Genomic DNA, 15,360 nt, shown 5'->3' on the forward strand with positions numbered 1-15,360 from the left:
TGCTTTTGCATATATGCCATGCCGTAAATACATATATTTATTTCTCTTCATATTCTCTGTTATAATATGTGAGAGAATTGTAAAAAATGTTAAAATTGTGAGGCGAATGCCGACCTACAATGTTAACAAATGCGGCGAATTCCTTAGCCGAAATCTAACAAATGTTCGCAGTCGAACCTGCACCTTCTCTATACTTTACATTCTCTGACTTTACATTCTCTGGCTCAACAAGGCTTTATCACTGCTCGTTCTGTTGTTTTCAGCAGAGATAACTTTTTCAAAGATTTATCTCTGTTTGTTTATACATATTTTAGTAATTATAGTAAGATATTAAAATGTTTGATGGGACATCTTGTTTACTATGCTTAAAAAGTTCAAAGGATCACATAGATTTGGACTCCAAAGAAGGTATCGACTTGACTGGACGTGGAGTGATTGAATTGCATTTTAAGGATGAGGTGCGTAATTTTTATAAATTTCCCCTTTTTATATACATTTTATTTATTTTGTTCAGCTGGATATGATGTCTCATTTTGAAATGAAATTCATTTGTCGACATTGTTGGAATTTAGTAGAAACATTTCATAAATTTTATGAAAATGTGAAGCAAGTGCACAAGGAAGCAGCGTACGCTATCAAAAGCGTAACTTTCGAAACGGATAGTTTTGAAATAAAAGAAGAAGTCATGTCTAATGATGACACACAAGTTGAATCAGTAACGGAATATAAAATTAAAGTTGAAGAATTTATATTACCCCCCTCAACTAGTCACACAGACATATGTAATCCATCAGAGATGGTTTCAGAAGACTTAGAGATTAAAGATGAGGTTTTGATCGAAGAATGTATGGAGAATTCTGTATCGTCATACGAGTATAGTTCATACTCGGAAGAATTGGAGAGTGAGAATGAAGGTGATAGATACTCAAAACGAAAGTCTCGTATAATAAATAAACCAAAAAGCGTTAGTAAGAAAACTGCGGAACTAGATGAATATATTGCAAAGAAAAATTTTCAATTTACTTGTTGCATTTGTCAAATTCCATTAGAAGACTTCACACATTTGAAAAGCCATTTCAGTGAAGCGCATCAAACGAGTGGTTATGTGCTATGTTGTGGTAAAAAAATACGTCAACGGGGTTTATTAATTGATCATATTAATTTCCATGAAGATCCCGACTATTTCAAATGTAAGCATTGCGGAAAACGAATGACGGAGCGACGTTGCATTGATCTTCATCTTCAGTATGTGCATGGCAATCGGGAACGTGTACATCGCTGTACAATTTGTTCCAAGGGATTTTTCCGTGCATCTTGTTTGAAACAACATTATAATAATATTCACGTTACGGAAGACCAAAAAACAGTACCGTGCTTAGAATGTGGTAAAACGTAAGTATTGTAGATATCGATTGGAATGAATTTATAACACCTTTGCAGTTTTCCATTGAAGTACCAGATTTTGATCGGTCAGTTTGTTTGCCAGCTATATGCTATAGTGGTCCGATATCGACGATTCATTCAAAAGTGTCTCTTGGTGAGAAATAAATGTGTTCAAAATTTTAGTCGATCAAAAACTGAGAGACTGCTTGCTTATACAGAAATATGGACGAACAGACGGTCATATCTAACTCAGCTCGTCATGCTGATCATTTATATATGCATTTTCTAGGGTATCCGATGCTTATTTCTAGGTGTAAACTACTCCTATATACTTAGCTGATATAATTTTATAATTATAATCCTTTCAGCTTCCCAGACGACATTCAATTAGGCAAACACATGCGTCTAATCCATGTTGGTGTGCCGGGAAAACTAATAAAGTGTGATCTATGTGATACAGCGGTCAAAACGAAATATGGCTTAGCACGTCATATGAAAACAATGCACACGGAAGAGTATCAAACGCCACAAACCTGCACAATTTGTTCTAAAGTCTCACCGTCTCTGCAAGCTCATCGTGAACATATCAAGTATATGCATTCCTTGCAAAGGAAACATGAATGCAAATTATGCGACAAAGCCTTTAAACGAATTACCGATTTTAAAGTGAGTTATAAGTTTTTGTATATATAGTATTTTTGAGTCCAAATAGTTAATCACATTATTTTCCAAATTTAAAATTGCAGGAGCATATGGCAACCCATACCGGTGAAGCTTTATATACCTGTAGTTTTTGTCCACAAACTTTCAAATCTAATGGCAATATGTATTCTCATCGAAAGAAGAAACACGCTAAGGAGTGGGCCGAACAGTCCGCGTTGAAGAAAAGCTTAGCGGTACCTTTAAAGCAGGCTGTCGAAGCTGACTAATATAAGAAATTTGGTGGGAAAATGTTTAGTGGCTTGTTATAGGAAATGTCTAAGCGTTAAGATATTTAATAATTATTTTTGTATTAATGGTTGTGATTTAGAACTATTAATTTGTATTTTTCGGAAATAAAATGTGATGATAATTTGGCATTTATAATTAATTTATACATTTTTTTAATCCAGAGATTATCCTCTTTCAGATTATACCCTCAAATCGCGGCGACAAAAGAATCGTAATATTGCTTTTAATTTAAACATAATAATGAAGAAACGTTGTTCCATCGTGTAACGCTCCAGTTTTTCAACACTTTATTTTTATTCTTTTCACCAAAAAGAACTAAATTGATTTATTTTTATTTTTTGTTTACAAATTTCAGATGTTTATTATATGTCAAATCCTCGTTTTTAAGGTTAGCAAAACCAATGAAACTTCACAAGTTCGTAGTAGAGAAAGAAGAATTGCGTTGATCTGAGGTTGAATTATCTCAGCTTCTGTTCAATTGAGCGAAGTTGAAAATCGAAATCAGTTGGTGCGGTGCTATTGACAAATGACAATGAAATGCTTCAACGTTAGCTGTTTTAACTAAAATAGAATCAACTGTTACACCGTGTACTGTTTTTTTTTTTAGTTTTGATAAGGCTAACTAGTGAAAGCACTTGAACTTAATTAAATATGAATACGTATACACTTAAATTTTGTTATGTGCTAATGGCATACAAATAACTGTACAAAAAATACAACTTCATTTGAAAGAGTATACGCTATTGTGTTTTATTTTCTGCTGCTTATACTGGACTGTAAGCACTTATTATTTAGTATCGATTTGCCGACTTATTGTTTTTAGTTAACGAATTATTTAACTTCCACGTAATGCTATAATTATTTCACTTAATTAAATGCCACACACTCGTATACATTTAAATGCCTATATATGAGCACAATGCAAAAGCGACGAACAGCACGACAATAATGAGTAATATTGCCACCCAAGCGGGTATTGTGCCTAAAGCGAAAAAGAAAATAAGAAATCATTAAAATATAAATACAAAATTCAATAAGCACTTACGTCGCTGCTGCAAACTGTGAATGCATACTTTATTGTCTACGGAAATTGAAAGAACCGCCGCCTCAGTATCGCTTGAAATTGGCGGTCCTTCTTCGTTTGTAATCGGTAAGAATTGTAAACCAGTGACGAACATCGAATGTGCGTTCGGTATGTGCAGAACACGCTATAAATTGGAAAAAGTTTCATTAAATCAAATCACAAGCACTTTCAATTTATTTTTACTTTACCTGTAAACTAAAGGCAATATAAATGGAAACACTACCCGAAAACATAGTGCCCACAGCTACAAAGCGACCATCGTCACGCACAGCCAATGACGCTAAACTTTCGTTAACTTGCACAGCACTCCTTAGCTGCCCACTAATGCAATCCCATTGCTGTAGAAAACCACGCTGCTTTCCCACCTTACCCAGCGGGTTCGTAATTGTGAAAAGTCGATATTTGTCGCGTTGCGCCTCAATGGTACCGTATCGACAGCGTTTGTAAAGGTACTTGGTACCCTCAGGTGTAGTCCATTTCAGTTGGTGATGTTGCTTCATAGTCGCCAAGTCCCACACTAAACCCTGACCATCTTTTGAAATAGTTACAATATACTTAGAGTCCGGACTAAAATCAATATCATCAATTTCCTTGTTGTGCGACCTAATTAACGGAAATCATATGTTAAAAATTGTATTTAGCAGAGCGTACATTACTTACGCTATGTCGCTGCGCTGCACCATTTGTGGAAATGTCCAAACACGCAAGTGACCATCCGTGCCGCCAGTTGCCATTAAACGGCCATTCGGACTAACGCGTACAACCCGCTGCAGCGGTTCAGTTGTCAGAAAATCTGTTTGCACTGAATCAGCTGCTTTAATATCAAACCGTATACGTTTCAGGTTGGCATTTTGATCGCCCGTCTTCTTGCTAGCACCTGTAGCATGTCCGTTTGGTAGATCCTGCACGCCAGATGCCTGTGCTACACGCCTACGTACACCATTTTCATTACCATGTTCCGCTGTGCTATTACTTCTTGGTCGCCTTTCGTCTGCATCTGTTGTCGCTTCCTCTTGACCCTCATAAACTATACGTGGATTAACAAAATATAATTGACAGTGTGATTCTTGTCCGGCGCACAGGTATGAACGTCGTCCATCGTTACGCACAGCAAAATTCATAACAACATTGGCGCCTGTCTCATGTCGCACAACCTCTTCCGCGCAGAAGTGTGTGCCGTTGTGATAGATCTCGTAGATTTCCTGTCAAAAAAAAAATTAATCCTTTACTAACTTTATTATTATTTTTAATTCTAAAATACTCACAAAGCCATTCGCTACACCTGTTTTAGCTGAGCCACCACCTCCTGCCACAAGTACATGTCGACTGGTTAGCATTTCAACTGCATATAGCGGAAAATTTACTCGAGCCAGCAAACCATCGCTAGGTCGTCGTGTAGGTGCCATTTTTATTCAGTGGTTAACTTTTTTTAATTATTCTTACAAATATATTGTCTGGATTTTACGTTTACAAGTTTGGCTTCCTGCACTTTGCTCCAGCTGCTGATGATGGCCACTCTTTCGTTGTTTCGAGCACTCTTTTCTATTTATTATTGTAGTTGTTGTTTCTTTATCTCGTCTTGTTTTAGCATAAATTTGTCGGTCTTCCTTGATTACAAATCTTACTCAGACTTCAAAACGAGATTCTTTCATGGAAATATGTGGGTTTAACAGCATAAAAGTTATGTACGAGTATAGTGAATCTTTCAAACCGCACTAATTATTGATTATGTTATTATTTAATTAATAATTCACTATATTTATTTAGTTTTTCTCTTATCGACTAGTTCAGCTGTGAAAGTTCCACGTACTCGTATCTCTTCTCCGCAATCTGTAGCTGACAGCTGTGCAGTGCTGCCATAGTGTAAAAGGCAAACTCATAAAATTAGAGAAAAAACACTTCAACTAAAAGTATTTGCCTCTTTTTATATTATATATATATTAAATTTGAAAATGCTTTTGTTTGTATTTGTCTAGCAAATTTATATCTGGAATAAAATCTGACTCCGTCGGCTTTTATTATTAGTTATAAAGGAACAGAGACAAGAGCTGTCGATAAAGTAGTGCACAACGTTACTGCAGTTCAAACAAGTTTATGTGGTTGGATTAAAAGAAATGTATTTGTATAATAATAATCGTAATATATAGATTAAAGATTTTTTGTTTATCCCTGAATATTACAATTTGTACTATGTTCTTTAAACTATGTATGTATGTATTGTAGTTGTATCTACGATTCACATTTCAAATCATTTGGACCACGAAACACGCTGCATCCGATTGACGTCCAAGGACTTCCGCTAACAGCAATAAGGAAGAGTGACAACGGAAAGACTGCGCACATATGAGCGTAATGAGCCAATGCCTTATTTCAATAATATTTAACCAAAACCAAAGTATGCCTCTTCCTTTTGCGTAATGAGGACCGTCAAATTTTTTATTCCTCCGACAGCGGGGGTAGCACATATCAAACGAAAGTTATTATTGTAATGTCACCACTGTCTCATAGCATTGCCGCACCACATTCAACGCTATAAAAAAGCTGCACTGCAAGGAGAACAAGAACTCGTGAAAACAACTTGTTGTGCCTTATTGAGGTTATGTTTGAACCGCAGTAGCATCCAACTAAAAGTAAGTATCCTCACTATAAATTGAGCAGTAGTTGTAGTTGTAGCGTTCTCTTAACAGATGTATTATGGATGCATATTATGGACGGAGAGTAACGTTATGTGCATATAAAACATCCGACATTTTTATGTTCAATTTTATGCGAAACATTCCCTTGGAAAAACTTAACGAACTTCTATTATCGGTGGAATGGGCGTGAATTCGTAAGTAAGTGTCTGCAAATACACATGTATGTATGGAAGCTATCAGGCATCGGCTAGCATCACTTTGCCACACCGACAACACTAATACAGGTAGTAAAACATGAACAGCTTTTGTAAGCTTTACGTGCTTGCTCGAGCGTCTATCAGCTTTTGTGGGAGGACTACACATAACCTCACACTACTCTTGCTAGTCCAACTCCCTAGTGGTACATATTTGGCGGTCGTGCGCCGGTTTTATATGCGCGTTCATTTCAGTGACATAAAATTTTGTACATTTTTATTTTAGAGACTTCTTTTTTGTGGTGTCTAGTAAGCGTAAGTGCGTAACAAAGTTGAAAGGTGGATAAGGAAATGCATAAAAATAAGAAAATAATTTTTTTATAACCACAAATTTAAGCTAAGCTAATTGAAATTGATTTTGACGTTGAAGTTTAAGGACTTCTTGTTTTCCTATTTACACTTCTGTATTTTGTTTTTATAATTCTTAGCTTATATGTAAAAATCTCTTGCTAAAGTACTATCATAGAATTAACTCATGCTTAACCCGGTTTAAATTTCATATAAAAATAATTATTAAGAACTAAACGTGCTTATACATATTTATTAACATTACATCTTTCTTCCTCATTCCTTTCCATTAAGAAAGCATCCGAAAAACAAGCAGCCAATCAAGTATAAAAAAGAGGCAAAAAAGCGTATTCATCCATATAAGGGCACACAAGTCTGATTCATACAGAACTTCGACTTTTCATAGCGAAAAAAGTCATAATAAAGCACAAAAATCCAGCATCATTTGTGCAACTCGTAAGTACAAGCGGCTCCATTGCAATCGCGTGTGCACTACCCACACACTTCTGAAGTTTGAGCGTCATTTCAGTGACATTCGTAAAGCAAACAAGTTGGAACGTGTGCCATATATGGTTGGTTGTCACCAAAAACACCCAAGAGCAGTTAACGCATTATTCTTAAATGCTGTGTACTTAAAAATAAGTATCAATGCAGACAAAAGCAGAATAATTGCATTACGAAAATATTGCAAGAGCTGGTGAATACGTAGCAAATAATAGTTTTTTTAATTTAAAGACAGGTATTGCACTCATATGTATGCATATGTATGAGCAGCCAAACTCCGCTGGGTCTGCTGCATTTCTAGTAGCATTTAGTTGTGTTCATAATCGAAATTCTGTTTGTGTTTGCGTAAAAATTTATAATTAATAAAAATATGTAATTTCTTTTGGTTTCTTGTTTGCAAAGTGAAACAAAATATAACAAATTTTGAATTTTGCTTCAGCAAATACATTGTTAAATAAAGTAAACAAAACCAGCTGTTAAAGTAAATATCAAACACAGGGTCGTAAAGGTGCTGCAAGTGTTTTTTATTTCATTAAGTTGTAAAAATTAAATTTTATTAAAATTACTGTATGATATTGTTACCATATAACAACAACAATAACGGGCTTAGCTTTTAATTAGAAATTTCCTCTTTTGCAGCACAATGTCCACATGAAATTGGGTTATGTGATATCATCAGCAACTAACCAATTAGAAAAGCAACAAATCCGCTTATAACGATGAGTAGTAAATAAAAGGCGAAATTGGCGAACTTGGCTAGAGACGCAAAGAATGTAGCGATCATGAGGATAAATAAAAAAGCAAATAACAACAACATAGCAACTAGAATTGTTTTACATATACATACATATATGTCCTGTATAAATATGTATGTAAATACTCTAACTAAGCTGGGTACAGATGCACCTACTGATCCAAGAACGCTCCCAATGAGTATTTTATTATGTATGCGATACGTAGATTCCGTTTAATAAGTAATCGGATAACGTTAATAATTTATTTCTGCTTATTTTTACCTCGAAGTTTTAATATGAATTTAAATTCCAAAAATAAAAAAAAATTATATTAAAAAAATTATGAATACAGGTAATGACCACATAATTTAGAATTTTGACAAAATGAAAGTCTCATCTTCGTTTTAAGATTTTGAAAATTTTTCCTTTTGCATTTTACTTTTTTAAGCTGACAATCAAAACTAAGGATTATAAATCGATTTTTATTAAACCGTTTGTCAAAGAATAAAAGGTACTAATAATTATTGGAGTTAAAGTAATGAAGCTAGACGCCTAGAGGCCTGAACACCAATACTTGTATTACCATTTCCGGTTACTTTTTGAGCAGAAGAATACATTTTACAACCGCCGCCGTTCAACTATCGCTAACTAACTTTCCACTGCCTTCTGTTTGCACCTCTAAGTTCACTGGACTATGTATGTATATTGTGGCGGCGGGTTCAGGTTCAAAATCGTGTGGGATGTCAAAGAACTTTTTCTTTTTTTCTTTCTTTAATAGAAATTACTTATATATATTGTTGTTGTTGGTAGTCTTGTTATCTGTCTTCAGTTTTTCTTCTTGAATTTTATTTTTATTTTGAATTCATTTAATTGGTTTATTGTTGCTACAAGCGATTGTTGTGCGGGTTATCTGTTGCCCTCAGTTGATCTGGTTTACAAGATTGAAGTTAAGTGGAACACTTTTTTCGTGAATCGGAAGTTTGTATGAGTTATTACTTATTGTTTTTGGTATATACCAAACATATGTAGGTATGTATGTATATATGTATGTACCTTGTAATACCCACACATACAATGTTTATATGAAGTGTACGCTTAACTGGGATTATGTCAGTGAATTTGTTGGTTAGCTGACGCTGTGAATGTAAGGTTGTGAGTTTTTTAATTCAAAAATTTTGGATTAAATACTAGATTATCAAGTCTTATTTCTAATTTTGGGATTAATTTTTTTAATAAATTTTTTTTCGAATTTGAAAATTTCTTAAAAAAATCAAAAAAATTACAAATTTCGGGTTTCTAAAAAGAACAGTAATGTAAAAACAGTTGAAATGTAAAATAAATTATTTTTCGAAGCATAATTTGCAACCTTGTTTAGATGCTTGATCAGAATTGTGCTCTAAGAAATTATTTTTTAGGATTATTTTGCAAGAAAAATAATTAAAGATAATTTTTTTTTATTTTTTTAAGATTATTTTTGTAGGAAAATATTTTTTTTAGAGAAGAGTTTTTTGTATTTCAAAATATTATTTATAATCATTATATCGTACCACTTAATGAAGTGAGAAAGCCGTAATTTTAACTTTACTCTAACCTATAAAAGTAAAACCTTGACACTTTCTTCAACAAGCGCAACTTGTTTCATGACATATGAATTATTTAAAATAAAATATATTTGTGTAAAATTTCGCAGCATAACACTACTTACCACAACAACAAATCAAGTTTGATTTAAATGACACAAACCCGATGTATGGGAGAATGGTGATGACTGAACTGTAACTAAAATTTATGCGTAGCCAAAGCTAACGGGTTTAAATTTCAAAAAAAAAAAAAAAAAAATACAAAATATTACATTTAAAATTTGAACTTGTTTTATATGGAAAAAAATTAACAAAAAAAACATTTTGAAAATATATTCAACACAAAATTTTGTTTTTGACTTACTAAAAAAATAAAAATAAAAATAAAATAAAACAAATTAAAAAAATGTATTTATTTATTTTGTTAAGTATGACCTGTGATTACCTGCTCAGTTTTTAATTTCTTTTTAAATATTTTCACCCTTAAATTTTTTTGCTTTACATTTTCCAGGTTTTTAAATTTTTATTGCCAAGTTCAATAATATTATAATTATAATTTTTACTGCAAATTGAAGACATTCCACACCAATAAATTGCTGTTTGAAAGAGGTAGCAGTCATCCGCGGAGGCTTAGTAATGCGTTTCGATGGAATAATAGAAAAAATATGCATTTGCCGCTGTTGTTGTTATCGCTTTTCCATAACAGTCATTTCATTTGTTCCGCTTTGATTTTTATTATTTTTCGTGAGCTCGCGTGAACAAGTCATTGCACTAGTACGCCACGATTTGTAATGTAAATTGTTTACCGTTAATATTTTGTTGTTGCCACAACAACTATAAAATCCCGTTTGGTGTGATTATCGCCACTACTGCTAGCTAGTCGATTAAAATGTCAAACTGCTTGTGAAAATTATAAAGTGATAAATTGCTATAATGAGAGGCACTAAATGACATATAATAAATACATACATATGTATGTATGTACATATCTACATTATGGAGATATACACATAAGAGTGTGAAAATTATATGTACGTACACATACAATATATTTAATTTATTTATAACCAACAATAGTGGAACCACCTACAAAAATCAAATTCTAACGTCTATCAAATGATTATGACTTCATTCATCTCCACCTCTACTGCTTGTAACATAGAAATTAATGTATCATGATTGTGTTTATGTGTTTAGATATGTATTATGTAGTAAAGAAAATAAAATAAAAGTAAAACAAAAGTAGGTAGCCCGGCAATTACTGCGGTCGCAAAGGCTAATCAGACAGCACCCAAAAACAAACAAAAAATAACATAAAATTGAGACTAACTGGGGAATACGTTGATTTCATTTTGTTGTTGTGCTACTTTTTTTTAAATATTTTTTTTTCTTTTCTCTTCGCGGCGCTTTTGCAATTTTCGCTACTTTTTTTGCACAAAACTAGTTTGTATGCCCACTTCTATACATACACACCCACACACATGCACGCCGGCTTTTCTCATTTTATAAACAATTCAAAAGCACACTCACCTCAGCTGAGCATTGCGAGATGATTCAACAATAAAATTTGCATTAAAGCAAATAAGCTACAAATTTTAAATTTGTTTACTACCTTATCGACACCTTTTAAAATAAATTTCCGTTAGACAGTTATAATTTTAAAATGCTCTCTAAAAATTTCTAATTTTTTGTTGTTCGGTAAAATTACTCTCTCATTTTGCTGCGCTCTTTGCTCTTCTTGACTTTGAAACTGCTGCTCATTTGCTTTTGATTTTCAGCTGTTTGGTTTTGTATTTTTGTTTATTTACTTTAAACTGCGCGACAGCAGACGAAGTTGAAGATCAACGAGTTGCCACTCTCGTGTACTAGAAATCTCATAATGTATTATTTATGTATTAGAATCTAAACTGATTATAATTTTAATTTTATTTGGTTTAAATTTCGCTTTTTGTTTGTATGTACCAGTTTTAAATATGCAAAGCTTATAGCGCAATAACTTAACATCCACTTGTGTGGCAGCACTAAAGTCTTTGCGCTTTGTATGCATCATTTTTTATACACTTGTTTTTGTTGTTTCATGGCTTTGTTTCGCTCAAGTTCGCAGCTTACAAACTCCTTTCTTTTGACTTTTTTCTGCTGTATTTTGTTGTTGAGTTGTTGTAGTTGTGCTTTTGTAATTTTTGCCATCTTCTGCTCATATAAAATGTCTGCGCAGCGTACTCTTGAAAATTACTTTGTGTTTGAATTTGTACTCGTTCATTAGTGCATCGATTTCTTTCGCCGGTTTTTACCAAGTTTCAAGCCTATTTTATTGAGAAAAGTTCTTGATTAAATAATCTAATTTGCTCAAATATTATCGGTTTGCTTAGCTTTGATCGCCTTAAACAAATAAAACACTGCCTTAAGTGCATAGTTTCTGTGAATTTATAAAAAACTGTGCAAGAATACGAGAAAGACTCTCACTTAGAACAATTTGCAAAGTGCTGCAGGATTGATTGCAAGAAAAGTTAGTGATCTACATATTTTGTGGAGTTTTTAAAGAAAAGTGTTATAGAAACATTTTTGTATTTTGAAGAATTCTCCAATTGGATTAAGCTCATCAATTACTATACATTCGGTAAATACGAGTGGGTTGCAGACGGCCATTTTGCCGCATAGCTGTGCAAAAAGTGCAGTTCCACTAGTGTGAAATAGAAGTGACTTGTATTTATTATAATATATAACTTTATCTATTGAAATACTAAAATAGCAGATTTTAAACTTCTTCCCACAATTTGATGTATCTTATGTTCACTACATGTGTGTATATGGTACTGCCGTCGGTTTCCAATGTTTAGGGGAAATAACACAAAATTTTTGTTGTATTGTCCTTTTTAGCACCTACTCGTCGAGTTTTCCAATAAGAAAACCAGTTTGTCATCCAACCCGTCTTCCTTTCTTTCGCCTACTCAAAAATTGAAGTTTTTATTTGTGCTTAATGATGTAAATATTTTACGCTTCCTTATTATTCTTCATATTTCATGTTCCTTGGCTGCTTATATACAAACTACTGATCATTCTCGATTTCCAAGTTTAGAACAGCTGGTTTATTTCAACGAGCAACTGTTTTTGTTCTTTGTTTGTTTCCTATCAATATATGTACATACTTATGTATCTTTTTATACAGTGTCGTTGTGCACTGAAGTGGAGTTGCTTCCTATCCCATTGTATGCCACTTTGTTTTATCTGTTTCTGTGTTCATGGGCCTGACAGCCGATGGTGTTGACGGTCTCAAAAACGCTATACAACTCAGAACAAAGAGCAGAAATAATGATCGCGCTCTTGGCATATTAATTATTTGCCTAGTGCTTATATTAAAAAGGAGTACCAAAAATATATTTTTACCTCAACTGGATATATTAAATACAGACAAACTATATACATATAATGATAAATGATTAGTGTGACGCGCTGAGGGAACTAGTATAATATTTACCGCCTATAGAAATTGACCGATCAAAGTCAAGATATGTATATGTTTTTTATACCATTTTATCATATAAGAAATGTACCTGTAAAGGGTATTATAACTTCGTTGTTTATCCTCTGTCCCCATTTTGCTTGTAACAAAGCATTCTTATTTTATAATCCTTTTGATCAAAATTTGCTTGAAGCACTGATTAGAATTTATTTGAATGTTTACGTATTCTTAGTTCATTTGTATTTCCAAAAACTAGTTTTTGTTAATAACCAGCAGTAATATCAACCTTTTTGTGCCAAAAATAAAGCCATAATCCTAATACTAGCCTACTTGTTTAAATATGAATTTTAATTGATAAAATATATTTACATAAATGTTTCATACCATTAAACTCTACGAATGTAAATAATTTGTAATTTCTTTCTTTCCCATTTCAGCAAGTTTTTACCCCCAAAATACATCATCGCTCTGTACACTTTGAAACTACCAGTTGATTTACAAAATTATTCGTTGCATAGATTCAAAAAATCTATAAAAGACAATCTAACTTCAAGAAAATAATTAAAATAAAAAATAATATTCTTCCTATAATAAAATCGGTTTTGCAATTTCAAACAAATACAACTAAACAACACAACATGGTGCATCCAGCTGAAAACACTGTAACCGCTGCCGCTGAACTAACAGCTGCTGAAAAAGAAGGTAAGTCATGTCTTATTCAAAATTTCAAAAATATATACATATTTACTTATGCGCAAATTGCGTGAGCGCTGCGGTTCCAAAAGCAGTTAAAAGTTGCGAGAAAAGTAAAAAAAGAAAATGCATTCGAAGAAATGTGACGAGGAATTCTTCAATAGTCACCAACTGGAAAAAGTTATATGCATTTATTAGCTCTCAAACATGTTTGACACAAATTTTGAGCATTTTCGTATTTATTCAACCGCAATTGTCATGCGTGGCTATGTCTCAAGCGTAAATGCAACTTTTTTTCAGTTAAATAACTAAAACTGTGTATGCATTTTATACTTCCAAGAAGCGCACTAGAATTTATCAACCATTGCATTGGGCTTGAGTTATTGTTAAAAATAAATTGTCATATGAATGACTTTGGACGATCCACCTACATACGTACGTACTTACACATATGAATTTATAGAAATGCATACTACATATGTATGTACATATATGTATCCGTACATATGTATGTAGCAACCATTGTTGTGATTTTGCATTTTTTGTAGTGGGCAGGTACATAGCTACTCCAGAGTTTTGAAAATGGCTTTTGTGCTCCAAAGCCGCTATTACGCTTTATCTCTATTCTAATTCGCGCAGTTACCCAGTTTGAATGGAAAATATGCAAGTGAACAGCCTGGTTGTTGCAAATGCACCAAAAATCTATAACCCCGTCTGTTTCTATGTTTTCTCTCTTTTTCTTAATTCAGCCAGATTTATACATGTGTGTATGTATATTTTTTTGCATTCGCTAACAATTCAGTTTGAGTATGCAAATAGAAGTATGAAAAATTGCATTTAGGCTTTGAGAGCATTGAATTCAGTGGCGTAGAAACATATTTTTATTTCGACATTTCAAGAAATGAAACCAGTGAAGAAATTATTACTGGTATTTCTAACCCTGAACGTTGGATATATCCGTTAGCGTTGTAATATCCGAACATATTCAGACAACTATAGCATGTAGTTACCATAAAAACTAACCGATCAAATACTAATCCTTATATGTAAAAAATTTTTGTTTTAAAGATCTCTTGACAAAATTTGGCGGAGAATATGGCTAAAGGCAACGCTGTAATCTCCAAACCAATTTTATGGATCGCATCATTATAGCATTTACATAGCTTCCATACAAACTATCCGATTAAAATAAAAGAAATATTTTGTGTACCATTTTATGCTATACAAAATGCATCTGTGAAGGGTATGAGTATTATAGCTTCGGTGCAGCCGAAGTTATCGATTTTTTTTTTTGTTTTTTTTTTACCAAAACTGATCCTGATTTGCGACAAATTGCCATGAATGCCTTTGAAAATAGTATCGTGTAGTTTTAACTTTGTCTCAAAATAAATTGCATGAAGAACACGAACAGCTGATTTGCCATATTGATATTTTGCGAAATTTACAATAAATGCCATATGTTTGCGACAGTAAATGGGTGCCACTATTATATATTTTAAAATTATGTAAGAATTGGCTAGTATCACCCCTTTCTAATATAAACTTGCTGACGTTAGTGGAGTTATCGTAAAAAATTATTACATAATTTTTTGGCTGTACGGATAAAGGCTGTTGAACTCTGAATCTGTATTTGCCTAGCATTTAGTATTATTTTGTACGATAAGGCTCAACAATATTCACACACTAACGTATACATATATGCACATAAGATTGCTTATATGAATTCATTAGCATGAATTTGAAGTACTTCTTTACATACATATGTATGTATGTATTTTATAATATATATGTAT

General features: G+C 33.0%; 3 protein-coding genes across 6 annotated transcripts in view; 2 read left to right on the forward strand and 1 right to left on the reverse strand.

Annotated features, from left to right (window-relative positions):
* The first annotated feature begins 228 nt into the window (after positions 1-228).
* LOC108967860 (transcription factor grauzone-like) lies at positions 229-2,823 on the forward strand. Its single transcript, XM_018931483.1, has 4 exons — positions 229-458; positions 515-1,392; positions 1,752-2,049; positions 2,130-2,823. Exons 1-4 carry the CDS (start codon positions 336-338, stop codon positions 2,310-2,312), a joined length of 1,482 nt encoding a protein of 493 aa, XP_018787028.1. The 5' UTR covers positions 229-335; the 3' UTR covers positions 2,313-2,823.
* A 231-nt stretch (positions 2,824-3,054) lies between these two features.
* LOC108967861 (prolactin regulatory element-binding protein) lies at positions 3,055-11,717 on the reverse strand. 3 transcript variants are annotated; one of them, XM_018931484.1, is made up of 7 exons: positions 11,377-11,717; positions 11,123-11,279; positions 4,684-5,271; positions 4,079-4,620; positions 3,607-4,021; positions 3,380-3,542; positions 3,055-3,316 (listed from the first exon to the last, which is right to left on the reverse strand). In XM_018931484.1, the coding sequence occupies exons 3-7, from the start codon at positions 4,822-4,824 to the stop codon at positions 3,231-3,233; spliced, it is 1,347 nt and encodes a 448-aa protein (XP_018787029.1). In that variant the 5' UTR covers positions 4,825-5,271; positions 11,123-11,279; positions 11,377-11,717; the 3' UTR covers positions 3,055-3,230. The 3 variants fall into 3 exon arrangements, with proteins under 3 accessions (XP_018787029.1, XP_018787031.1, XP_018787030.1); XM_018931486.1 differs by lacking the exon at positions 11,123-11,279; XM_018931485.1 differs by lacking the exon at positions 11,123-11,279 and having other exon boundaries at positions 4,684-5,293.
* Positions 11,638-15,360, forward strand: part of LOC108967862 (stathmin) — a gene marked incomplete in the record, with an annotated part of 205,871 nt that continues 202,148 nt past the window's right edge. Inside the window, 2 exon segments of one of the 2 annotated variants that reach the window (XM_018931488.1) lie at positions 11,638-12,031; positions 13,312-13,576. In XM_018931488.1, the coding sequence (XP_018787033.1) occupies positions 13,513-13,576 (64 nt within the window). 2 annotated transcript variants of the gene reach the window in all.

This window comes from Bactrocera latifrons, unplaced genomic scaffold, assembly GCF_001853355.1.
Source record: "Bactrocera latifrons isolate USDA-ARS-PBARC rearing strain unplaced genomic scaffold, ASM185335v1 scaffold_2, whole genome shotgun sequence".
In the NCBI taxonomy this organism is placed as follows: Eukaryota; Metazoa; Arthropoda; class Insecta; order Diptera; family Tephritidae; genus Bactrocera; species Bactrocera latifrons.